The 26,356-nt window shown below is 51.0% G+C and overlaps 3 protein-coding genes across 3 annotated transcripts in view; all 3 read right to left on the reverse strand.

Moving 5' to 3' along the window:
* Window positions 1–26,356, reverse strand: part of LOC309450358 (olfactory receptor 14A16-like) — a gene marked incomplete at its 3' end in the record, with an annotated part of 259,029 nt that overhangs the window by 179,667 nt on the left and 53,006 nt on the right. The window lies entirely within an intron of this gene.
* On the reverse strand, window positions 8,053–8,985 carry LOC309450367 (olfactory receptor 14A16-like; the record flags this gene model as incomplete). Its single annotated transcript, XM_082073185.1, has 1 exon — window positions 8,053–8,985. The coding sequence occupies one exon, from the start codon at window positions 8,983–8,985 to the stop codon at window positions 8,053–8,055; it is 933 nt and encodes a 310-aa protein (XP_081929311.1).
* LOC309450368 (olfactory receptor 14A16-like) lies at window positions 21,043–21,993 on the reverse strand (the record flags this gene model as incomplete). The annotated part of the gene is made up of 1 exon (XM_082073186.1): window positions 21,043–21,993. One exon carries the CDS (start codon window positions 21,991–21,993, stop codon window positions 21,043–21,045), a length of 951 nt encoding a protein of 316 aa, XP_081929312.1.

Genomic DNA, 26,356 nt, shown 5'->3' on the forward strand with positions numbered 1-26,356 from the left:
CTCATCCTGGACTGTGGGATGCCCAGAACAGCCCTCCCAAGACAGTTTGACAAAGCCTTTTTTCTCTACCAATCCCACATCCCTGCTCAATCCCCTCATCCACAGCCTAAAGACCAGAAAGGTTGGGTAAAAGTGGGACATTGAGAAAAAAGGTCAGAAAAGCTTTGAGGTGCACAGAAAGCCCATCAACATGTTGGCCTGCAGTTCTCTTCTGAACAGGCCCAGAGGACCTGGACAGCATTTGCTGTGTCCCAGAATCTCGCCTGGAAGGTTGGGATATGGAGAAAAGGTTTGGTCTGGGAAGGGACAGACAGGGGCTGGTGGAACTGGCTGGTGTGACCGTGAGACGTCTCTCCAACACCTCAGAAAAGTCCTGGCTCTCAGGGAGGCTGCATGGTCCTCTGAGAAAGAAAACAGCAAAAATGACTTATCATAGAATCGTAGAATAATTGTGGTTGGAAGAGACCCTTAAGATCATTGAGTCCAACCATAACCTAAACCTGGCACCAAACCATGTCCCTAAGAGCCCCATCTCTCTGTGTTTTAAACACCTTCAGTGATGGTGACTCCACAACCTCACTGGGCAGTCTGCTCCATTGCTTCAAAACCCTTTCCCCAAATAATTTTTTCCTCATATCCATCTAAACCTCCCCATGTGCAACTTGAGGCCATTTCCTCTTGTCCTATCACTTGCTACTTGGGAGAAGAGACCAACCCCCTCCATGATAAAACCTCCTTTCAGGCAGTTGTAGACAGCGACAAGGTCTCCCCTCAGCCTCCTGTTCTCAAGGCTGAACAGTCCCAGCTCCCTCAACCGCTCCTCGTCAGACTGGTGCTCCAGACCCTTCACCAGCCTTGTCACCCTCCTCTGAACTCTCTCCAGCACCTCAATGTCTTCCTTGCCATGAGGGGCCTAAAACTGCCCCCAGGATTCAAGGTGCAGCCTCACCAGTGCCCAGTACAAAGGGATGATCACTTCTCTAGTCCTGCTAAAGCTCTGATTGAATCAAGGCTTGAACACCTTGGTGTGACCCAGTTGGTGACAGGCTGGACTGCAGACTCCTGAGGTCCCTTCAACCTCAGTTCTCTCATGATCCCATTGTGATGTTGGGCTCTGTTTCAGACTGGAGCAGAGCAGGCGATGATGGGGCAGGATCCACCTGTGCTGTAGGTGACCATCTAAACCAACATCTCAGCCCGTGAACCAGCCAACACCTCAGTGTGACTCGCTCTGGGCAACGTGTGAGGAGTCCTGGGCAGGGAAGGTTCAGAGGGCATGGGGCGCTGTGCAAGACACAACATGATCTTGGCTTCAGGCCTGCAGGCCCATCAGATGTCAGTTGATGTCAATGAATATTAAAATGAGAAGAACTGAAGAGAAAGATCCAAAGCAAAGGAAGGTGTCAACTAACTTCCTTCCTTCCTTCCTTCCTTCCTTCCTTCCTTCCTTCCTGCCTTCCTGCCTTCCTGCCTTCCTGCCTTCCTGCCTTCCTGCCTTCCTGCCTTCCTGCCTTCCTGCTTTCCTTTCTTTCTTCCTGCCTTCCTTTCTTTCTTCCTCCCTTCCTGCCTTCCTCCCTTCCTCCCTTCCTTTCTTGTATGTATTTATGTATTTATCTATTTATGTATGTATTTATGTAGTTATATAAGTAGTTATGCTTTTATGTATTTATGTATTTATTTACTTAATTACTTATTTACATACCTATTTACTTATTTACTTATTACTTATTTACTTATTTACTCATTTACGTATTTACTTATTCATTTACGTATTTATTTACGTATTTATTTATTTATTTATTCATTTATTTACTTATTTATTTATTTATTTATTTATTTATTTAAAAGTCTTTGTTGGGCATGGATTTAGCACACAAATGTCTTCAGCTCCAGGGACACAAACACCTGGTTCCAGTGTAGATGCCCCGGGAACCCCTGCCCAGGCTCCACCTGCACTGCAAGGTGCTCTGGTCTCCCCAGGTCCTGTGTGATAGATGCCAATCCCAGGCCAGCACCTCAGGTACACTGGGCCCTAAAATGGCACTGGCTGTTTATGGTGAGACAGCTGATGACTGATGTTTGTCTGGAAAGGCGCACTTTTTTGTTGTTGTTTTGTTTGTGGGTTTTTTTGTTGCTGTTGTTGTTATTGTTGCTGTTTTGTTTTTGGTTTTGGTTGTTATTGTTTAGTTGGTTTGGGGTTTTTTTTGCTTTGTTTTTTGGGGTTTTTTGTTTCTTTTGTTTGGTTTGTTTGTTTGTTTGATTGGAGATTTTTGTTTAGTGTTTTTTTTAACATATTAAAATTCAAAAGAAAAAAGCCAAAAAGTGAATTATGGGGAAGTGTACAAAGGATAGGAGAAGAAATATTGGTCTTCCCTTGTACTTCTATTACAAACACTCTATGATTTCATCTCCCTCGTCATTCAGGAGTTCCCACCTCTCCTGATTAAATGTCCCTGTCCAAGGACAACTTTCCAGCACTGTCTGGACGTTTGCCCTTCCCAGTGCTCTCAGGTTTCTCCTCCACTCGCTCCTTGGTCATTCAGTGGCCCCTCAACTGTCTGGTTTCTGCTTTGAGCTTCAGGGAGTTACAAACTTGCCCCATTCTTCAGAGCTCTAATTAACATGGCAGTCAACACGTTCATTGTGTTTATTTCTATCCTCTCCTATCTCTCTGTCTAAACCAGTTCTTGTGTGGATGTCCCTTGTGGATGCTGGACCTCATCAGATCCAGCTTACACACAGAGCTGAGGAAAGTGTTTTGCTGTTTATTAAACTGTGCAGTGTTTGCTCAGGAGAGCAGGTGGAGCTGGTGCACAGGAGCTGCAGCATCTCCTGCAGAGCTCATGGAGAAGTCTGATGGAGGAAAAGTGATGCAATCTCTGGTGGCCAATGAGGGAACCGGCAGACTGGGGGTGGGGGTGAGGAGCCAGGTTGTCCATACAGTGTCCAGCCTCAAGGGACTGTTCTCCTGCCTGTCCAGATGTCTCCACGAGACCCTCGGGATCAATGTCCGGTGTAGAATGCTGCTGGCACTTCTTCCATACACTGAAGAATGATAGAAAATACCCTGGAAAGAAAAAACCCTCCTTTATGAAATCTTCTTTGAAATCTTCATCACTAAGTGTCCCATTGAAACCTCTCTAGTTAGTTCTACAAGTCTTGAAGATCTGAAGAAAATTAGGGAAAGAAACATGTCTCGTTAGGGCTTTCTGTGTTTTAATGAGCCCCATGGCATATTTGGTGCTGAGTCCATGAACCTCAGATACCAAGCACAGACTGAAGATCTGCTCAAGAAGTCCAAGCCAGAACAAACTCCAAAGTACCTTGAAGCATTAATGGGCCCCACTGAGGGCTGTTCCTGACAAAGCCTCCCCAGGGACTCGTTAGAGCAGATAATTGGAGGCAGTGATTGCATCAGGCAAAGGCAAAGTGCAGCAGCTCTGATGCTGAGAAAGCCCTTGGTTTGTCTGATGAAGGACAATGGCCAAGCCTTGAGCCCCTGCCCCTGGGAAGGGAGATCCTGTCCCTCACGTGTGGCTCAGGGCTCTTCCTGGGGCTGTGGGGAGCGCGATGCCCAGTGCAGGACAATGGTGTGACACTCCCTGGGGGTACAAGGAGGCAATGGGTGCCATGGCCATGACAACCATGTGTCTCCTCTTAGGCCTCGCTGGCAGGGACATCAGCCATAGCCAAGGGGACAAAGACCTTGGCTCTTTCAGGGACATCCAGCCTTGCCAGCGCCCTTGGCCATGTCCACCACAGTCCATCCTGCACTGTCCCAGGCCTGTGGCTGTTTCCCCACAGGCTGCAGACACCCCATGTACTTCCCCACCTTGTTCTCACCCCAGTGTGTCCCCACCTGTGCTGCTGTCTCTCCATCCTCACCAGCTGTTCCTGGAAACACAAAGTCATGGCTGATCCAGAGTCCCTCTGAATGACCACAGCACTGCACTCAGAATGACATTTCTTTATCCTGAGCTCTACTCTGCACATCCAGAGCTGCAGTTTCTGATGATTTTCCTTTCTCATGCTGTTCCCTCTACCAAAAATAGTAAAATAAAATAAAATAAAAGGCGTCATCTTGGAAAGTGATTTTCAAGATTTCTGAAGCTACTACTGCCCTTTCTTGTCATGGTTTTACCACAGCCACCAACCAAGGCCATGAGAGCTGCTCACAACCTGCTCCCAGTCCCCAGGTGGGATAAGGGAGAGAAGTGAAAGGGAAGGGAGAAACTTGTGGGTTTAGACAAAAAATTAATGAGACAATAAAAATAATACACTACTACTAATAATATACATAAACTAAGATATACATAAAGTAAAATATATGACACTAAGTGCCATCCCCCACATAACTCCAGTTGTGCTGAACAGGCAGCCCAAAAGAAGAGAGCACCCTGGTCCTGAACAGCTGATCCCAGCAAGAGAAAGTACAAGTGCAAAAGGCAGAGAGGCCCAAGGGCCAACTGAAAAACAGCAAAACATCGTAAAACTGAACTAACACTGAACTCCCAATAGAATGGAACTTCCAAATATAGCTAAGCAATGTAGCCGGAAAAACAAAACTAACGGGCAGGAAAAGGCACCTCCAGCTTTATACCGAGCATGACGCTAATGGTAGAGAATAGTTGTTGATTGACCTGGATGTCAATCCAGGTGCTGTCCTGTCTGTGCCTCCTCCTACCAGTTGCACCTGCAGCTGCACTCCAGGGAAGTCCTTGGTTTCACTGACAATAGTCAAGGTAAGTTAAATAGAAATAGATAAATTAAATTTAAAAATATACTCAGTGCTATCCCCCGTGTAACTCCAGTCACACGGAGCGGCCAGTCCTGCAGAAGGGAGCACCTTGGTCTGAACAGCCCATCCCAGCAAGAGAGAGCAAAAGGGCAACAGGCAGAAAGGCCCAAAGGCCAACGGCAAAACGGCAGAACGGCAAAAGGCTGAACTGACATCGAACTCCTGACAGAATGGAACTTCTGAATGGAACTGACTGAACCAGCTGGAAAACCCAAAGTAACGGGTGTAACAAGCCCTAAGAGCTGGCTCCAGCTTTAGACTGAGCATGGTGCTAATCATAGGGAATATTTCATTGATCAGCCTGCACGTCAATCCAGGTGCTGTCCTGTCTGTGTCCCCTCCTGCCAATCTGCATCCACAGCTGGATGGCCAAAGAAGTCCTTGGTTTCCCTGACAACAGGCAAGATACCAGTGAGTTCTGACATTCCTTTCATAGCAAATGGCAAACACTGTAAAGCTGCTAAAAGACAAAATGAACTCTATCGCAGGTAAGAAACAGCGTTATCTCATTATTCTCGTAGTAAATCTTAACAAAAGACTGTACTGGTTGTGAAGGAAAGAGGTTCAAAATGCATGAAGAAAATTAACCCAATTTCAGTAAAACCAGCACGTTTCCTCAGGCTCCCCTTCACCAGGCTAAAGAAGTTTGGGTCTCTCAACATCTCCACACGTGACCCAGACTTTCTCTGGCCACACGACAGCTCCTCCCGTTCCTCCAGAATGGGGAACCTCACACTGGGACACACGGCTCCAGATGTGACCACACCAGTGCTGAGTCACGATGGACAATAACTGCCCTTGTCTGGGTGGCCACGCTACTCCCAGTGCAGCCCAATGTGCTCACGGGCATGTTCCTGTTTAGCACCACTGAGAACTGGCTGAACATCCAGGCTCAGAGGGTTGTGACCAGTGGCACAAAGCCCAGCAGGAGGCACCATGAGGAGCACTGAAGGACACCATATCCCTACCCAACATCTCCTCCCCTCTTGCGTCCCTGGAACCACCTCAGTGCCAAGGGGGAGAGCACTGCCTGTATGGGTGGAGGAGATGGGGTCTGGAATGAGGGTCCAGGGACAGTTTCTCCTGGTTGTTCATGCAGCAGCAAGCTGGGTTGGTTATTTGGAGAGAGGAACTCTTCCTAAGGGCCTCCAGTGGGCTTGGGGATGGTCTACAGTTTCCTGCATGCTGCCTTTTCTGGTGGAGATCACAGAGGCTGCTAGCCCTTCAGAGGACCCAGGACAGGCCTTGTCCTTCCTCTGGTCACAGCTGGACCCCAGTTCTCCAGCTCGGACCCAGCTCAGGACTCTTGTCCTGTGGTGACTCCTCGGGTAAGGCTGAGAAGAGGGGTGCATAAGTTTGTCTTAAGGACATGTGATGAGCACCCGGACTGAAGTACCAGAGCATAAGGACCGGCATTTTTCTCTCTCTGGTGCTCCTGGCCCCATCCTGTGCTCCCCACAGGGCCCCAACCTGACACTGATGCTCTGCAGAGCAGGTTGGCTGCAGGACCATGGGGTGACTGCACACTGGTTGTGCTGCTCAGTGAGGGACACAGATGCAACTGGCTGGGCTGCACTGTCACTGAGCTCTTTCCTGGGGGTCTAAAGCTCTGGAATGGGTTCAGAGCATTCCTTGGGACTCAGTGGGTTTTCCACTCATTTCGGTTCAGCAATCCCCTCCTTGTCCTTCCGGTGCCTGGAGATTGGTGCAGGAAGACGGGGCCTATCCCCTTCTCAGGGACAGTTGTAGGCTGACCAGCCTGTAATTCTTCAAATCCTCCTTCAGGCCCTTCTTGAAGATGGACTTGACATCTTCTTTCCCCAAGGACCTCAGAACTTCTCTGATTCTGCTGTCACTTTTGAAAGCACAATCCAGAATCACGGGCAAGGGTGATGTAGCAGACAGGAGCACTTGCAATGAGCCATCCCAGCAGCTGAGATGAATGTCACTGGGCCACTGGGGATTGTTCCTGGAGTCACACACAGAAATGCCAGGGTTCCATCAGAGCTGGCCTCGTGGACTCCTTCTGCACCCAGGGATGTTCAGAGACAGAGTCTGTCCCTTTTACTCACAGAGACAGAAGTCACATTGTACGTCTGGCCTCCTGTTGCTACCCCAAAGGGATGGGAGGCACCTCAGGCCCACATCATGAGGAATGGACACGGGGACCTCAGTTCAAGCAAGAAGATCCCAGTGGGTAGTTTCCCATGGGTTGTTACTCCCAATGTGAAGTGACCTCGAGGCACTGTCTGTCCCGCAGGCCTTCATGGAACTCCCAGGAGTAGCTGATGGCGTTTCTGCTCACTCAGGTTCATGCCATCTCACGCACATGATGTACATGCCTGCATCTCATATGTACAATGCAAACATGGATTGCTGACCTGTTCATTCAGTGTCCCTCCATGGAGGGAAGAACAACCTCTGTGGGTGAGAGGCCAGTGCTGGAAATGGTGGTTGTGAGGGGCCAGTCCATGGTGATTGACCTGGGGCTCCTTCCAGGGGGTGTCCAGTGCACAGGGGCACAGCCCAGCCCCTGCTCTGCTGGTCCTGCAGGTCTCTGGCAGGAGCCTGGCTGTGAGAGGACACTGCTGTGTGCCAGCCCTGCACACACACACTGTTCAGATGTACAATGGCATTTTATAAGTAGGTGACTTCTGTAAGAATAACCTTGAGAGAAACATTGCAAGAAGATATAAACCATCATGCACCGCCCAAAGAAGATCACTTTTCTTGTGCAAGTAGTGTTACTGAGGCCAGCTCTGTCACAGCAGTGCCCATTGCCTGTCCCTGCCTGCGCCCACAGCACTGACACACAGCAGGATGGTGACCAAGCTGCCAGAGCACTCAGGCCTTGCACCAACACCAGCGATGAGAAGGAGAGTGTGGAGTGGAACCAGAACAGCTCTGGAAGAACAAGCGCTGCTGCTCCCTGGCGGGGCTGCCATGTGAAGACTCTTTTCCCTTCCACTCATGCACACAGAAACCGTCCCTGCAGCTTCAAAAAGTCTGTGAAGGAACGATGTCAGCAGAAAAAAATTCACTAAAGGGCCCTTTATTTTGCTTGAACACAAAGAGTAGGGTTCCTCACTGACACAGCCACTCGGTGAGAAAAGAAAAGCAGGCAATGCATTACAAAAGGAATTACAATATTATCACAATAAAAAACCCACAACTAGAAACAAAAAATGCTGCAGACAGGAAAAATTTGCAATGAATTAGACTATAATTTATATGTAGAAGAAGACAGAGACAGTTTATAGCTTCAGAAGAAATCCAGTCAACTGTTTCTGTAGGGCATCCTTGAGCTCCTGGTTCCTCATGCTGTAGATGAGGGGGTTCACTGCTGGAGGCACCACTGAGTACAGAACAGACACCAGCAAATCCATTGAATGGGAGGAAATGGAGGAGGGCTTCAAATAGGCAAAGGAACCTGTACTGATAAACAGGGAGACCACGGCCAGGTGAGGGAGGCAGGTGGAAAAGGCTTTGTGCCGTCCCTGCTCAGAGGGGATCCTCAGCACGGCCCTCCAGATCTGCACATAGGACACCACAATGAACACAAAACAGCCAAATACTACTAATATACAAACCACAAGAAGCCCAAGTTCCCTGAGGTAGGAGTGTGAGCAGGAGAGCTTGAGGATCTGGGGGATTTCACAGAAGAACTGGCCCAGGGCATTGCCCTTGCACAGGGGCAGTGAAAATGTATTGGCCGTGTGCAGCAGAGCATTGAGAAACCCAGTGGCCCAGGCAGCTGCTGCCATGTGGACACAAGCTCTGCTGCCCAGGAGGGTCCCGTAGTGCAGGGGTTTGCAGATGGCAACGTAGCGGTCGTACGACATGATGGTGAGAAGGTTAAACTCTGCTGTAGCGCAGAAAAAGAAAAAAAAAACCTGGGCAGCACATCCTGCATAGGAAATGACCTTGGTGTCGCAGAGGGAGTTCTCCATGGACTTGGGGACAATGGTGGAGTTGGAGCCCAGGTCGAGGAGGGCGAGGTTGAGCAGGAAGAAGTACATGGAGGTGTGCAGGTGCTGGTCCCAGGCTATGGTGGTGATGATGAGGCCGTTGCCCAGGAGGGCAGCCAGGTAGATGCCCAGGAAGAGCCAGAAGTGCAAGAGCTGCAGCTCCCGTGTGTCTGTGAACGGCAGGAGGAGGAACTGGGTGATGGAGCTGCTGTTGGACATTGGCTGCCTGTGGGCGTGAGGACCTGTCATAGGAGGAAAGACAGTTTCATATTAGGGGCAACTTCTCTGTGAAAAATAAACATGCTGTTTGTTATGGAAAACCTCCTCCCTGATGGAAGGATGTTTCAGCCAATTCTATTTATAGCAACTGAAAAAAAACAGTTCATCACAGCTTAAAATGCCGCTTGGGCATCTAGTTTCCATGAACACACCTCTGGGTCAAGACCCCCTGTGTTGGTATCAGAACAAAAACTGACCCACACTCGCACCCCAACCCCAGAGAGCAAGAGCACCAGGGACAGGTGGAGAAACAGGGAAGGACACTGCAGTGCTACCAGAAAATACAGCAAGGACAGAAAGGCAGACGGGCATGCTGTGGAACCTTCTCCTGACCCGGCTGTGCTGCTGCCACTCACATAATGACACTGGAGAGCAAGTACTTTTAGCACCTTTTTTGTGTACCACGTTGCAGGAACCCTTCACCTGGAGGTCCAGCTGCTGAGGTGGAGACTCGTGACATGGACCCCATGGCTTTGGGGCAGAGGGTCTGCTGGGGAGGAGAGGAGACCAGGGGTTGCACTCGGACATGTGTCTGCACTGCGGGGGATGGCAGGGGGTCCTGAATCCCGTCTCAAGCATTTCAGGTCCATCTCCCTCTCCCTGCCCACGTCTCTGCTTCCTGCACCTGTGTCTGTGTCCCTGGGTCTGCTCCCTGTCAGTGTCACAGACCCCGTCCCACCCGCTGTGTGCTCAGCTCTGTCCTGCTCACACCTCCTGGCACTGCCCAGGGGCAGCTCTGTGTGTGCAGGGGCTCAGGAGCAGCTCAGACAAGTCCTAACGAGAACTGGGGTCTCAGTGTCTGCTCCAAAGAGAGAAATAAATCCCCATCTCCCACTGCACACCCAGCCAACCAAGAGTGGAAAACTGAAAGCACAGACTCCTTCCCTTGCGGCTGTTCCTGTACTGATGTCCTTGTTCAGAAGGACCCTCTGCCATGTGTGTGGGGGGATCTGGAGCTCTGAGCAGCCCTGACCCACACAGCCCCTTCAACCCCACAAGCTCCCTGCCTGCCCTGCCGGGGGTCGCTCCTTCCCCCCACAGCTGCTGCCATGGGATCTCCCGGGCAGGCTGAGCGCTGACCCTGGCAGGCGGCAGAGTCCCTGCCCGGCACAGCCCTGGGGTGCAGGGACCCTGCTCTGCAGGACAGCCCTGGGCACCCCTGGGTGCTCACCCGGCTTCACAGTGTTCGACATGGCCTGACAAGAGCCCCGTCCTTACAGATCCCACCAGCTGTGCCTGTGCCAGTTTCAGGAGATGCCTCCAGGAGCTACAGCTGCACTGCCCTGCACCAGAGACTTACCATGGCAAGGGCTGCAAAGGTTTCTCCTCCAGTGAGCTCTCAGTCATCCTCCCAGTCCTGACCACCTTTAATCTCTCTCTGCCTTGCTCGTCTGCTGAGATCCCCAGGCAGAGCCCTCAGCCCTGCTGCGTGTGCAGAGGAGCTGCTCCTGGGCAGAGCTGTCTCTCTGCAGCGCTGCCGCTGCCATGAGCTCCCTGTGTCCCAGGAGCCCAGCCCAGCTCAGCAGCACAGGAGCAGCCCAAGGAGCTTTAATGACCCCTCTGGTGGGTTTGGTGCTGAGTCCATGGACCTCAGACCCTGGAGGAAGGTGATGAAACTTCTCAAGAAGTCAAAGTCAGATTCAAACTCCAAAGTTTCTTGTACTGTTAATGGGTCCCACTGAGGGAACCTACTGAGAAACAATATCCAGGTTCGGTTAGAGAAGAAAACTGGAGGTCAGGAAAAGCAAAGTAAAGGTGGCTCTGATGCTCAGTAAACCTGGATGTTTTTCATTAACCAAAGGACCAAACTTTGACTCCCCTTTCAAAATCAGATCCTGTCCCTCCCACGTTGCCCAGGGCCCTTCCTGGGACAGTGTGATGTGGGGCTGTGCAAGGCCAAGGGCAGGACTGTGGTCCCACACCTGCCAGGTTCCTGGCTGGGGACAAGGAGCCATAAGGCCCCTGTGCTGGAAGGACAAGGTGTCTCCTCACAGGCATCAGAGGTGCAGACAACAGCCACAGCCAAGGGGAGAAGGAGCTCATGTCTGGTGGGGCTTTCAGCCTCTTTACATCCCTTGATCATCTCCACGACAGCCTGTCCTGTGCTGTCCATCCCCTGCACCTCTGTCCCTGCAGGCTGGAGACATCCCCCCTGCTGCCCCACCTTGCTCCTGTCTGAGCATCTTCCTTCCTTTGCTGAGCTCTCTCCATCCTCCCCAGCTGCTCCTTGAAGCACAAAGCCTTGGGCTGATGCAGACTCCCTCTGCTGACCTGCTCCCCCACAGCACTGCCCTTCCATCACATTCCTTTCTGCTCATGTCCAGCCTGGACCTCCCCAGCTGCACTTTGGGCCATTATTTCTTTCTCATGCTCTTTCCCACTATGAAGGAACCTCCACCATCTCTGAATCCGCCCTTCAAGCGCTCTCAGGCTACTCCTGCACTGCTGCAGCCTCCCCAGCGCTGCTGGGCCAAAGCAGCCCAGGTCCCTCAGCACCCCACACCATGTGCACAAGGTGCTGAACCTGCCTTGGCACAGCCCTGCACTCTCCAGTTCCTCCCTGCTGCTCCAAACTGGGAAGCCGCACACTGGCACACACCCGTGTGTGTGGGTCACACCAGTGCTGAACCGACTGGGATGAGAACTGCAGGTGTCTGGGTCCCCACGCTCCTCCTCATGCAGCCCCGTGTGCAGCTGCCTTGTTCATGGTGAGCGTGCACCACGGGCTGGGGTGGGGACCTTGGAGTGCCCAGGCCCTTCTCCTCAGGGTCACTGCTCAGCGTGTCAGCTCCTGCTCTGTCCTGATCCATGGGGTTATTGTCCCGCCCTGATACAAAACTGCTCATTTCTCCTTGTACAAGTTCAGAACCTTCTGATCGGCAAATACCAGATATTCACAAGGTCTGGACTCTCCCATGACTGAAGCTCCATTTGCACACTCTTAATGTTTGCACAAAGATGCTTTATTCTGATGAGGGTGTCTCTCCAAAGATAACATGTATGAGGAGTTACAGGACACTACAAATACCATCTCCTGGAGGAAATGTGGGGTCTTGGGGCCGTGCTGCTCATAATGCCAGATGTCTGGAGTCAAATGGACAGGTCCACTTCAATTGGGAGAGCAGCAGGAAGGTGTGGAGCTCTGCCTGGGGACAGACAATGTCAGCTGAACGTTGAGGAGTCAGCATGAGAGGGCAGAACAACATGGGCAGTGTTGTGGTGACTGGACATCAGCTACAGACTCACTGATGAGGAAGAGGAATTAGATGAGGTCTCCTTCAGACAAATGAAAGAAGCCTCGTGTTTCCAGGCCGTGTCCTTGTGGCAGACCTGAGATATCCCAATATCTGCAAGGTACCAGCCATCCAGGAGGGTTTGGAGCTCATTGACAACATCTTCCTGACACGGGTGACTGAGGAGTCAGTGGGTGAGGTGCCCTGTGGGACTTCACACTTATAAACCAGAAAGAGTTGGTCAGGATGGAGCAGTCAGGGATGGGAAAGTGGAGCTGAGGCTCCTGGGAGATGAGAACAAGGCCAAGAACAGGATTTCAGGAGAGCAGGATTTGGCTGCTGAGGGACCTGCTTGGGTCCTGTGGGATATGACCTTGGTGTCTGCAGTGCTTTTCTCTCCCATCTCCTCCCTCCTCTCTCCCACCTGCTGTTGTGCAGCGTTTTTTACCCTTTCTCAAATACAGTATCCCAGAGGTGCTGCCGGCATCACTGAGTGGCTCAGATTTGGCAAGGAGTGGGTCCATCTTGGAGCCAGTTGAAATCCCCTCTGTCTGATGTCAGTGAAACTCCTGTTGTCCTCTCAGAGGTGACAACTGCAGCACACCCACACTCACCCTCAGACTTTGCCATGTAAACCCAGTACAGGGTGACAGTGTGTTGGGTGTAACAAACTGCTGCATCATGGAGATGTACTGGAAAAGATCTTCTGTCAGCAACCTGAGGAAATCACCAGTCAAAGAGCAGGTTCATATGGGAAACTGTAATTGTTCTGACATTCACTGGCATGGCATATTTGCAGGTGCAGTTTCAAAGGATCTTGGGCCAACTTCTTAACATGTCTGCCTGATGGGCAACAAGGGTGATTCTCACCTGGATTGGTATCTGGGAAACAAGGAAACCCTGGTGAGGGATGTGAACATCAGTGTCCACCTTGGCTGTCATGAGCAGGACACAGTGGGGTCCCAGGCACCAGAGGGGAGGGAGGAAGGCCAGCAGCAGAGCACAGGCTGGCGGGCTCTTGAGGTGTCCTGGCCTGTCTCCTCACTCACATGGTGATTTAGGCACCCACTTTTCTGACATATTCAGTCTTCATCAGGAGATGCAACACATCAGTATGGACTGGAGGCTGCTGATGCCACCTGTTCTGGAAAGGGAGGGAAAGGCGAGCAGGGACGGAAATAGAAGAAATTTGGCTTTATTGCTATTTATGATGGAAATGCTCCCTGTTTGGCTATTCCTGAAATCTCTCTAATCATCCACACCAGACTTGAAGCCTTTAGGAAAATGATGCACAGAGCCTTGGATTGTAAGAGCATTTTGTATGTCAATGAGCCCTCTAGTGCCATGATCCTGAACTGCAGATACTGAAAGAATGAACAAACTTCTAATGAAGTGAAAGGCAGAAGCAAACCCCAAGTTTCTTTCATGTGAGCCCTTGATGCTTGTTCATCACCAGAATGGCTGAGCCCTGACCTCTGGGATCTGGTAGATTTTTCTCCAATGTTTTTCAAGTATTTACTGTGGTCAGTGTCAGTGTTTTGTGTTTTGGTTGTGGGTTTTATCTCAACTCCTGTTGCTTTAACTGCAAGGCTCTGGTTTTCTATAGAGTTGGAAATGCCTGTGAGTTCCTCACAACTCATCCAGCTTCTTTCATTCACCTGGCAATGGTCACCCGTCACCTCAATGTCCCAGTCCCAAACTTACACGAATCCTCTATTTGGATCTATACCCATCACTCCAGGTGGTTGCTGCTTCCACCAGGCTCATGGATGATTCCTGAGGACCATCCAAGTGTGGGCAGTGTAAGAGAGGAGCAGAGCAGGGTCAGCTTATGGGCCATGACTGAGCACAGCCACCCCAGCAGCAGCCGTTCCCCATCTCCCAGGCACAGCCATGCCCACAGCATGGAAATGTCACTGCCATACATGATTAGCCCAAGAGAGGCCTTTCTTCCTTCCATATTCCCAGGAAAATCTTCCTCCTGTTGCTCCTCCACCTGCAGACATCAACTGCTTTCCATTTCTGGGCTCAGACATGGCTGGAAGGGTTCACTGAAGCCATCACCATCTCATTGCTTCTCCCTGACATGCCCTGACCCTCTCCCACACCTACAATGGCCAATCATAACATGGGGCGCTGTGCAAGACACAACATGATCTTGGCTTCATGCCTGCAGGCCCATCAGATGTCAGTTGATGTCAATGAATATTAAAATAAGAAGAACTGAAGACAAAGATCCAAAGCAAAGGAAGGTGTCAACTAACTTTCCTTCCTTCCTTCCTTCCTTCCTTCCTTCCTTCCTTCCTTCCTTCCTTCCTTCCTTCCTTCCTTCCTTCCTTCCTTCCTTCCTTCCTTCCTTCCTTCCTTCCTTCCTTCCTTCCTTCCTTCCTTCCTTCCTTCCTTCCTTCCTTCCTTCCTTCCTTCCTTCCTTCTTTCTTTCTTTCTTTCTTTCTTTCTTTCTTTCTTTCTTTCTTTCTTTCTTTCTTTCTTTCTTTCTTTTCCTTCCTTCCTTCCTTCCTTCCTTCCTTCCTTCCTTCCTTCCTTCCTTCCTTCCTTCCTTCCTTCCTTCCTTCCTTCCTTCCTTCCTTCCTTCCTTCCTTCTTTCTTTCTTTCTTTCTTTCTTTTAATGTACGTATTTAAGTACTAATGTATTTATTTATGTATCTATGTATTTATTTACTTATTTACTTACTTTTTTACTTTTTTACTTTATTTACCTATTTATTTACTTATTTTTTACTTATTTATTTACTTATTTTTTATTTATTTACTTATTTACTAACTTATTTATTTATTTACTTACTTATCTACTGATTTATTTATTTATTTATTTATTTTTTATTTATTTATTTATTTATTCATTTTTTTTATTTAAAAGTCTTTGTAGAGTAGTCTCTTGTCTTTGGAAAGGAAAGAGTTCTCCAGAACTGGGCATGGATTTAGCACACAAATGTCTTCAGCTCCAGGGACACAAACACCTGGTTCCAGTGTAGATGCCCCGGGAACCCCTGCCCAGGCTCCACCTGCACTGCAAGGTGCTCTGGTCTCCCCAGGTCCTGTGTGATAGATGCCAATCCCAGGCCAGCACCTCAGGTACACTGGGCCCCTAAAATGGCCCTGGCTGTTTATGGTGAGACAGCTGATGACTGATGTACTAAGGGTAGGAGAAGAAATATTGGTCTTCCCCGTACTTCTATTTCCAACACTCTATGATTTCATCTCCCTCGTCATTCAGGAGTTCCCACCTCTCCTGATTAAATGTCCCTGTCCATGGACAAAGTTTGTCCTTCCCAGTGCTCTCAGGTTTCTCTTCCACTTGCTCTTTGGTGATTCAGTGGCCTCTCAACTGTCTGGTTTCTGCTTTGAGCTTCAGGGAGTTACAAACTTGCCCCATTCTTCAGAGCTCTAATTAACATGGCAGTCAACACGTTCATTGTGTTTATTTCTATCCTTTCCTATCTCTTTGTCTAAAACAATTCCTGTGTGTATGTCCCTTGTGGATGCTGGACCTCATCAGATCCAGCTTACACACACAGCTGAGGAAAGTGTTTTGCTGTTTATTGAACTGTGCAGTGTTTGCACAGGAGAGCAGGTGGAGCTGGTGCACAGGAGCTGCAGCATCTCCTGCAGAGCTCATGGAGAAGTCTGATGGAGGAAAAGTGATGCAATCTCTGGTGGCCAATGAGGGAACCGGCAGACTGGGGTGGGGGTGAGGAGCCAGGTTGTCCATACAGTGTCCAGCCTCAAGGGACTCTTCTCCTGCCTGTCCAGATGCCTTCAGGAGACCCTCGGGATCAATGTCCAGTGTAGAATGCTGCTGTCACTTATTCTATACAATGAAAAATGACAGAAAACAATCTTGAAATAATAAACCTCCTTCATTAAATCTTCTTTGAAACCTTCATCAACAAGTGTCCCATTGAAACCTCTCCAGTTAGTTCTACAAGTCTTGAAGATCTGAAGAAAATTACAGAAAGAAGCATTGCTTGTTAGGGCTTTCTGTGTTTTAATGAGCCCCGTGGCGTATTTGGTGCTGAGTCCATGAACCTCAGATACCAAGCACAGACTGAAGATCTGCTCAAGAAGTCCAAGCCAGAAGCAAACTCCAAAGTACCTTGAAGCATTAATGGGCCCCACTGAGGGCTGTTCCTGACAAAGCCTCCCCAGGGACTCGTTAGAGCAGATAATTGGAGGCAGTGATTGCATCAGGCAAAGGCAAAGTGCAGCAGCTCTGATGCTGAGAAAGCCCTTGGTTTGTCTGATGAAGGACAATGGCCAAGCCTTGAGCCCCTGCCCCTGGGAAGGGAGATCCTGTCCCTCACGTGTGGCTCAGGGCTCTTCCTGGGGCTGTGGGGAGTGTGATGCCCAGTGCAGGACAACGGTGTCATACCTCCTTGTCTCCCTGGGGGTGCAAGGAGGCAAAGAAGCCCCATGGCCATGACGACAATGCGTCTTTTCTTAGGCCTCGTTGTAAGAAGCATCAGCCACAGCCAAGGGAACAAAGACCTTGGCTCTTTCAGTGACATCTGGCCTCACTCTTGGCCATGTCCACCACAGTCCATCCTACACTGTCCCAGGCCTGTGGCTGTTTCCCCACAGGCTGTAGACACCCCATGCGCTTCCCCACCTTGTTCTCAGCCCAGTGTGTCCCCACCTGTGCTGCTGTCTCTCCATCCTCACCAGCTGTTCCTGGAAACACAAAGCCATGGCTGATCCAGAGTCCCTCTGAATGACCACAGCACTGTGCTCAGAGTGACATTTCTTTATCCTGAGCTCCACTCTGGACCTCCAGAGCTGCAGTTTCTGATGGTTTTCCTTTCTCTTGCTTTTGCCTCTACCAAAAATAGTAAAATAAAATAAAATAAAAGGCATCATCTTGGAAAGTGATTTTCAAGATTTCTGAAGCTACTACTGCCCTTTCTTGTCATGGTTTTACCACAGCCACCAACCAAGACCATGAGAGCTGCTCACATCCTGCTCCCAGTCCCCAGGTGGGATAAGGGAGAGAAGTGAATGGGAAGGGAGAAACTTGTGGGTTTAGACAAAAAACATAAGACAATAAAAATAATACGCTACTACTAATAATATACTAAGATATACATAAAGTAAAATATATGACACTCAGTGCAATCCCCCACAGAACTCCAGTTGTGCTGAACAGGCAGCCCAAAAGAAGAGAGCACCCTGGTCCTGAACAGCTGATCCCAGCAAGGGAAAGTACAAGTGCAAAAGGCAGAGAGGCCCAAGGGCCAACTGAAAAACAGCAAAACATCGTAAAACTGAACTAACACTGAACTCCGAATAGAATGGAACTTCCAAACGGAGCTAACCAATGTAGCCGGAAAACCAAAATTAATGGGCTGGAAAAGGCATCTCCAGCTTTATACTGAGCATGACACTAATGTAGAGAATAGTTGTTGATTGACCTGGATGTCAATCCAGGTGCTGTCCTGTCTGTGCCTCCTCTTACCAGTTTGCACCTGCAGCTGCACTCCAGGGAAGTCCTTGGTTTCACTGACAATAGTCCAGGTAAATTAAATAGAAATAGATAAATTAAATTAAGAAAATACACTCAGTGCTATCCCCCGTGTAACTCCAGTCACATGGAGCAGCCAGTCTTGCAGAAGGGAGCACCTTGGTCCTGAACAGCCCATCCCAGCAAGAGAGAGCAAAAGGGCAACAGGCAGAAAGGCCCAAAGGCCAACGGCAAAATGGCAGAATGGCAAAAGGCCAAACTGACATCGAACTCATGACAGAATGAAACTTCTGAATGGAACTGACCAAACCAGCTGGAAAACCCAAATAATGGGTGTAACAAGCCCTAAAAGCGGCTCCAGCTTTAGACTGAGCATGACGCTAATCATAGGGAATATTTCATTGATCAGCCTGCACGTCAGTCCAGGTGCTGTCCTGTCTGTGTCCCCTCCTGCCAATCTGCATCCACAGCTGGATGGCCAAAGAAGTCCTTGGTTTCCCTGACAACAGCCAAGATATCAGTGAGTTCTGACATTCCTTTCATAGCAAATGGCAAACACTGTAAAGCTGTTAAAAGACAAAATTAACTCTATCGCAGGCAAGAAACAGCATTATCTCATTATTCTCATAGTAAATCTAAACAAAAGACTGTACTGGTTGTGAAGGAAAGAGGTTCAAAATGCATGAAGAAAATTAACTCAATTTCAGTAAAACCAGCACGTTTCCTCAGGCTCCCCTTCACCAGGCTAAAGAAGTTTGGGTCTCTCAACGTCTCCACACGTGACCCAGACTTTCTCTGGCCACACGACAGCTCCTCCCGTTCCTCCAGAATGGGGAACCTCACACTGGGACACACGGCTCCAGATGTGACCACACCAGTGCTGAGTCACGATGGACAATAACTGCCCTTGTCTGGGTGGCCACGCTCCTCCCAGTGCAGCCCAATGTGCTCACGGGCATGTTCCTGTTTAGCACCACTGAGAACTGGCTGAACATCCAGGCTCAGAGGGTTGTGACCAGTGGCACAAAGCCCAGCAGGAGGTACCATGAGGAGCACTGAAGGACACCATATCCCTACCCAACATCTCCTCCCCTCTTGCGTCCCTGGAACCACCTCAGTGCCAAGGGGGAGAGCACTGCCTGTATGGGTGGAGGAGATGGGGTCTGGAATGAGGGTCCAGGGACAGTTTCTCCTGGTTGTTCATGCAGCAGCAAGCTGGGTTGGATATTTGGAGAGAGGAACTCTTCCTAAGGACCTCCAATGGGCATGGGGACAGTCTATAGTTTCCTGCATGCTGCCTTTTCTGGTGGACATCACAGAGGCTGCCAGCCCTTTAGAGGACCCAGGACAGGCCTTGTCCTTCCTCTGGTCACAGCTGAACCCCAGTTCTCCAGCTCAGCCCCAGCTCAGGACTCTTGTCCTGTGGTAACTCCTCGGGTAAGGTTGACAAGAGAGGTGCATTAGTTTGTCTTAAGGACATGTGATGAGCACCCGGACTGAAGTACCAGAGCATCAGGACCGGCATTTTTCTCTCTCTGGTGCTCCTGGCCCCATCCTGTGCTCCCCACAGGGCCCCAACCTGGCACTGATGCCCTGCAGAGCAGGTTGGCTGCAGAACCATGGGGTGACTGCACACTGGTTGTGCTGCTCAGTGAGGGACACAGATGCAACTGGCTGGGCTGCACTCTAACTGGGTTCTTTCCTGGGGGTCTAAAGCTCTGGAAAGGGTCCAGAACATTTCTTGGAATTCAGTGGTTTTCCGCTCTTTTCGGTTCAGCGATGCCTTCCTTGTCCTTCAGGTTCCTGGAAACTGGTGCAGGAAGATGCTGCCTATCCCCTTCCCAGGGACAGTTGTAGGCTGACCAGCCCTTAATTCTTCAAATCCTCCTTCAGGCCCTTCTTGAAGATGGGCTTGACATCTTCCTTCCCCAAAGACCTCAGAACTTCTCTGATTCTGCTGTCACTTTTGAAAGCACAATCCAGAATCACGGGCAAGGCTGATGTAGCAGACAGGAGCACTTGCAATGAGCCATCCCAGCACCTGAGATGAATGTCACTGGGCCACTGGGGTTGTTCCTGGAGTCACACACAGAAATGCCAGGGTTCCATCAGAGCTGGCCTCGTGGACTCCTTCTGCACCCAGGGATGTTCAGAGACAGAGTCTGTCCCTTTTACTCACAGGGACAGGAGTCACATTGTACCTCTGGCCTCCTGTTGCCACTCCCAAAGGGATGGGAGGCACCTCAGGCCCACATCATGAGGAATGGACACGGGGACCTCAGTTCAAGGAAGAAGATCCCAGTGGGTGGTTTCCCATGGACTATTACTCCCAATGTGAAGTGACCTCGAGGCACTGTCTGTCCCGCAGGCCTTCATGGAACTCCCAGGAGTAGCTGATGGCGTTTCTGCTCACTCAGGTTCATGCCATCTCACGCACATGATGTACATGCCCGCATCTCATATGTACAATGCAAACATGGATTGCTGACCTGTTCATTCAGTGTCCCTCCATGGAGGGAAGAACAACCTCTGTGGGTGAGAGGCCAGTGCTGGAAATGGTGGTTGTGAGGGGCCAGTTCATGGTGATTGACCTGGGGCTGCTTCCATGGGGTGTCCAGTGCACAGGGGCACAGCCCAGCCCCTGCTCTGCTGGTCCTGCAGGTCTCTGGCAGGAGCCTGGCTGTGAGAGGACACTGCTGTGTGCCACCCCTGCACGCACACACACACTGTTTAGTTGCAAAATGGCGTTTTATAAGTGGGTGACTTTTGTAGGAATAAGCTTGAGAGGAACATTGCAAGAAGATATAAACCATCATGCACTTTTCCTTGTGCAAGTACTGTTACTGAGGCCAGCTCTGTCACAGCAGTGCCCATTGCCTGTCCCTGCCTGCGCCCACAGCACTGACACACAGCAGGATGGTGACCAAGCTGCCAGAGCACTCAGGCCTTGCACCAACACAGGGATGAGAAGGAGAGTGTGGAGTGGAACCAGAACAGCTCTGGAAGAACAAGCGCTGCTGCTCCCTGGCAGGGCTGACAGGATGGACTCTTTTCCCTCCACACAGGAACTGTCCCTGCAGCTCCAAATAGGCTTTGCTGGAAGGATACCATGAAAATGAGTCACGACAAGGCCCTTTATTTTGTTTAAATACATGAGATCATGGACAGTAGTTATACAAGAAAAGGAGGCAGTGAATGGGGGATGACAACATTATCACAATAAAACCACCATCAACAAGAAAAAATAGAGATGAAAGGCTGGTTCTGTAATTAGTTACATTAAAACTCTTATGTAGAAAAAGATGGGCGGTTTATTGCTTCAGAAAACACTAAGAGTTTCCACAAGGCATCTTTGAGCTCCTGGTTCCTCATGCTGTAGATGAGGGGGTTCACTGCTGGAGGCACCACTGAGTACAGAACAGACACCACCAGGTCCAGCCATGGGGAGGAGATGGAGGGGGGCTTCAAGTAGGCAAATGTGCCAGTACTGATGAACAGAGAGACCACGGCCAGGTGAGGGAGGCAGGTGGAAAAGGCTTTGTGCCGTCCCTGCTCAGAGGGGATCCTCAGCACAGCCCTGAAGATCTGCACATAGGACACCACGATGAACACAAAACAACCAAATGCTAAACAGGCACTGACCACAATAATCCCAAGTTCCCTGAGGAAGGAGTGTGAGCAGGAGAGCTTGAGGATCTGGGGGATTTCACAGAAGAACTGGCCCAGGGCATTGCCCTTGCACAGGGGCAGTGAAAATGTATTGGCCGTGTGCAGCAGAGCATTGAGAAACCCAGTGGCCCAGGCAGCTGCTGCCATGTGGACACAAGCTCTGCTGCCCAGGAGGGTCCCGTAGTGCAGGGGTTTGCAGATGGCAACGTAGCGGTCGTACGACATGATGGTGAGAAGACAATACTCTGCCACTATCAAGAAGAGAAGTGAAAAGAGCTGTGTCGCACATCCCAAGTATGAAATGGTCTTGGTATCCCACAGAGAGTTGGCCATGGACTTGGGGAGAATGGTGGAGATGGTGCCAATGTCAATGAGGGCGAGGTTGAGCAGGAAGAAGTACATGGGGGTGTGCAGGTGCTGGTCCCAGGCTATGGTGGTGATGATGAGGCCGTTGCCCGGGAGGGCAGCCAGGTAGATGCCCAGGAAGAGCCAGAAGTGCAAGAGCTGCAGCTCCCGTGTGTCTGTGAACGGCAGGAGGAGGAACTGGGTGATGGAGCTGCTGGTGGACATTTGCTGCCTGTGGGCATGAGGACCTGTGAAAGAAGGAAAGGACAGTGACAATTTAGGGGAGACTTCTCTGAGGAAAATAAACATGCTGTTTCTCATGGAAAACCCCCTCCCTCATGGTGGGATGTTTCCGATCATTCTCTCCTTCTACCAAGTGAGAAAAACAGTTCATCAGGGTTTAAAATGCAGCTTGGGCATCTTGTTTCCATGAACACACCTCTGGGTCAAGATCCACTGAACTGGTGTCAGAACAAAAACTGACTCACATCCCCACCCCAACCCCAGAGAGCAAGAGCACCAGGGACAGGTGGAGAAACAGGGAAGGACACTGCAGTGCTACCAGAAAATAAAGCAAGGACAGAAAGGCAGACGGGCATGCTGTGGAACCTTCTCCTGACCCGGCTGTGCTGCTGCCACTCACATAATGACACTGGAGAGCAAGTACTTTTAGCACCTTTTTTGTGTACCCCGTTCCAGGAACCCTTCACCGGGAGGTCCAGCTGCTGAGGTGGAGACTCGTGACCTGGACCCCATGGCTTTGGGGCAGAGGGTCTGCTGGGGAGGAGAGGAGACCAGGGGTTGCACTGGAAAATGTGTCTGCAATCGAGAGCATGTGACAGAAGTCCCTAAATCCTGTCCCAGTATTACTGGTAGCATTTAACTGTCCCTGCCCATGTCTGTGCTGCCTGCAGCTGTGTGTCTGTCCCTGGTCTGCTCCCTGTCAGTGTCACAGACCCCGTCCCACCCGCTGTGTGCTCAGCTCTGTCCTGCTCACACCTCCTGGCACTGCCCAGGGGCAGCTCAGTGTGTGCAGGGGCTCAGGAGCAGCTCAGACACGTCCTAACGAGAACTGGGGTCTCAGTGTCTTCTCCAAAGAGAGAAATAAATCCCCATCTCCACTGCACACCCAGATGAGCAAGAGTGGAAAACTGAAAGCACAGACTCCTTCCCTTGCGGCTGTTCCTGTATTAATGTCGTTGTTCAGAAGGACCCTCTGCCATGTCTCTGGGGGATCTGGAGCTCTGAGCAGCCCTGACCCACACAGCCCCCTTCAACCCCACCAGCTCCCTGCCTGCCCTGCCGGGGGTCGCTCCTTCCCCCCACAGCTGCTGCCATGGGATCTCCCGGGCAGGCTGAGCGCTGACCCTGGCAGGCGGCAGAGTCCCTGCCCGGCACAGCCCTGGGGTGCAGGAACCCTGCTCTGCAGGACAGCCCTGGGCACCCCTGGGTGCTCACCCGGCTTCACAGTGTTCAACATGGCCTGACAAGAGCCCCGTCCTTACAGATCCCACCAGCTGTGCCTGTGCCAGTTTCAGGAGGTGCCTCCAGGAGCTACAGCTGCACTGCCCTGCACCAGAGACTTACCATGGCAAGGCCTTCAAAGGTTTCTCCTCCAGTGAGCTCTCAGTAATCCTCCCAGTCCTGACCACCTTTAATCTCTCTCTGCCTGGCTCGTCTGCTGAGATCCCCAGGCAGAGCCCTCAGCCCTGTGCGTGTGCAGAGGAGCTGCTCCTGGGCAGAGCTGTCTCTCTGCAGCGCTGCCGCTGCCATGAGCTCCCTGTGTCCCAGGAGCCCAGCCCAGCTCAGCAGCACAGGAGCAGCCCCAGGCGCTTTAATGACCCCTCTGGTGGGTTTGGTGCTGAGCCCATGGACCTCAGGCCCTGGAGGAAGGTGATGAAACCTCTCAAGAAGTCAAAGTCAGATGTAAACTCCAAAGATTTTGTAATGTTAATGGGTCCCACTGAGGGAACCTACTGAGAAACAATATCCAGGTTTGGTTAGAGAAGAAAACTGGAGGTCAGGAAAAGCAAATTACAGGTGTCTCTGATGCTGAGGAAACCTGACTATGTTTCTTCAACCAAAAGCCAAGCCCTGACCTTGTACCATGGGAAGTCAGATCCTGTCCCTCCCACGTTGCCCAGGGCCCTTCCTGGGACAGTGTGATGTGGGGCTGTGCAAGGCCAAGGGCAGGACTATGGTCCCACACCTCCCAGGTTCCTGGCTGGGGACAAGGAGGCCATGAGGCCCCTGTGCTGCAAGGACAAGGTGTCTCCTCACAGGCATCAGAGGTGCAGACAACAGCCACAGCCAAGGGGAGAAGGAGCTCATGGCTGGTGGGGCTTTCAGCCTCTTTCCATCCCGTGATCATCTCCACGACAGCCTGTCCTGTGCTGTGGCATCCCCTGCACCTCTGTCCCTGCAGGCTGGAGACATCCCCCCTGCTGCCCCACCTTGCTCCTGTCTGAGCATCTTCCTTCCTTTGCTGAGCTCTCTCCATCCTCCCCAGCTGGTCCTTGAAGCACAAAGCCTTGGGCTGATGCAGACTCCCTCTGCTGACCTGCTCCCCCACAGCACTGCCCTTCCATCACATTCCTTTCTGCTCATGTCCAGCCTGGACCTCCCCAGCTGCACTTTGGGCCATTATTTCTTTCTCAAGCTCTTTCCCACTATGCAGAAACCTCCACCACCTCTGAAACCGCCCTTCAAGCACTCTCAGGCTACTCCTGCACTGCTGCAGCCTCCCCAGCGCTGCTGGGCCAAAGCAGCCCAGGTCCCTCAGCACCCCACACCATGTGCACAAGGTGCTGAACCTGCCTTGGCACAGCCCTGCACTCTCCAGTTCCTCCCTGCTGCTCCAAACTGGGAAGCCGCACACTGGCACACACCCGTGTGTGTGGGTCACACCAGTGCTGAACCGAATGGGATGAGAACTGCAGGTGTCTGGGTCCCCACGCTCCTCCTCATGCAGCCCCGTGTGCAGCTGCCTTGTTCATTCTGAGCGTGCACCACGGGCTGGGGTGGGGACCTTGGAGTGCCCAGGCCCTTCTCCTCAGGGTCACTGCTCAGCGTGTCAGGTCCTGCTCTGTCCTGATCCATGGGGTTATTGTCCTGCCCCAATACAGAACTGGTCACTGACTCACTGTCTCACTGGTCATGATGAGGAATTAGATGAGGTCTCCTTCAGACAAATGAAAGAAGCCTCATGTTTCCAGGCTGTGTCCTCATGGCAGACCTGAGATATTCCAATATCTGCAAGGAACCAGCCATCCAGGAGGGTTTGGAGCCCATTGACAACATCTTCCTGACACGGGTGACTGAGGAGTCAGTGGGATGAGGTGCCCTGTGGGACTTCACACTTATAAACCAGAAAGAGTTGGTCAGGATGGAGCAGTCAGGGATGGGAAAGTGGAGCTGAGGCTCCTGGGAGATGAGAACAAGGCCAAGAACAGGATTTCAGGAGAGCAGGATTTGGCTGCTGAGGGACCTGCTTGGGTCCTGTGGGATATGACCTTGGTGTCTGCAGAGCTTTTCTCTCCCATCTCCTCCCTCCTCTCTCCCACCTGCTGTTGTGCAGCGTTTTTTACCCTTTCTCAAATACAATATCCCAGAGGTGCTGCCGGCATCACTGAGTGGCTCAGATTGGGCAAGGAGTGGGTCCATCTTGGAGCAGCTGAAATCGGCTCTGCCTGATGTTGGTCAAACTCCTGTTGTTTTCTCAGAGAGGTGACAACTGTAGCACACCCACACTCACCCTCAGTTCCAAGACTTCACCATGTACATCCAGTTGAATGTTAAAAACTACTTGATCATGGAGAAGAAATGGAAAAGATATTCTGTAAGCAACCTTAGGATGTTTCCAGTCCATGAGCAGGTTCCTATGGAGAACTGTAGTTGCCCTGACACTCACTCGCTAGGAGAGGGTCTGGGGCCAACTTCTTAATGTGTCTGCCTGATGGGCCAACGGTTATGCTCACCTGGATCTACTCCTGATCAAGAAGACAGAGCTGGTGAGGGATGTGAACATCAGTGTCCACCTTGGCTGTTGTGACCAGGAAGCAATGGGGTCCCAGGCACCAGAGGGGAGGGAGGAAGGCCAGCAGCAGAGCACAGGCTGGTGGGCTCCAGAGAAGACTTTGACATACTGGGGGATGGCAGACGAGGTGGTTACATGGAAGTAGATCTGAGGGGTGAAGAAGCTCAGGAAATCTGATCAGCCTTACAGGACAGGCTGCTCCAAGCACAAGAATGTTCTCTCTGAGTACCCATGAACAGAAGCACTCATCTCGTGAAGCTGCTCCTCTGAACTGATGGAGCTCCAGGACAATAAGGCAGCACACAGGAGGTGGAAGCAGGTGTAGGTGCAAAGGAGGAATTTAGAAACCTGGTCCATCAATGTAAAGATGATGCCAAAGCTGATCTGGACTTCATAGCTGCAGGGGAGAATGAGGGTAGCAAGATGAGCTGACACAGTTTCCTTAAAATAAGAGACCGGGCTTACATGGGCCTGCTGCTGAACTTTGTAAGAGTAAAATCAGGCAGGACTGAGGTTCTTCATGGCTTCTTTGCCTCCATCTTCACCAGCAAG

This window comes from Streptopelia decaocto (genome assembly GCF_964273445.1).
Source record: "Streptopelia decaocto genome assembly, chromosome: 26".
NCBI classification, from domain to species: Eukaryota; Metazoa; Chordata; class Aves; order Columbiformes; family Columbidae; genus Streptopelia; species Streptopelia decaocto.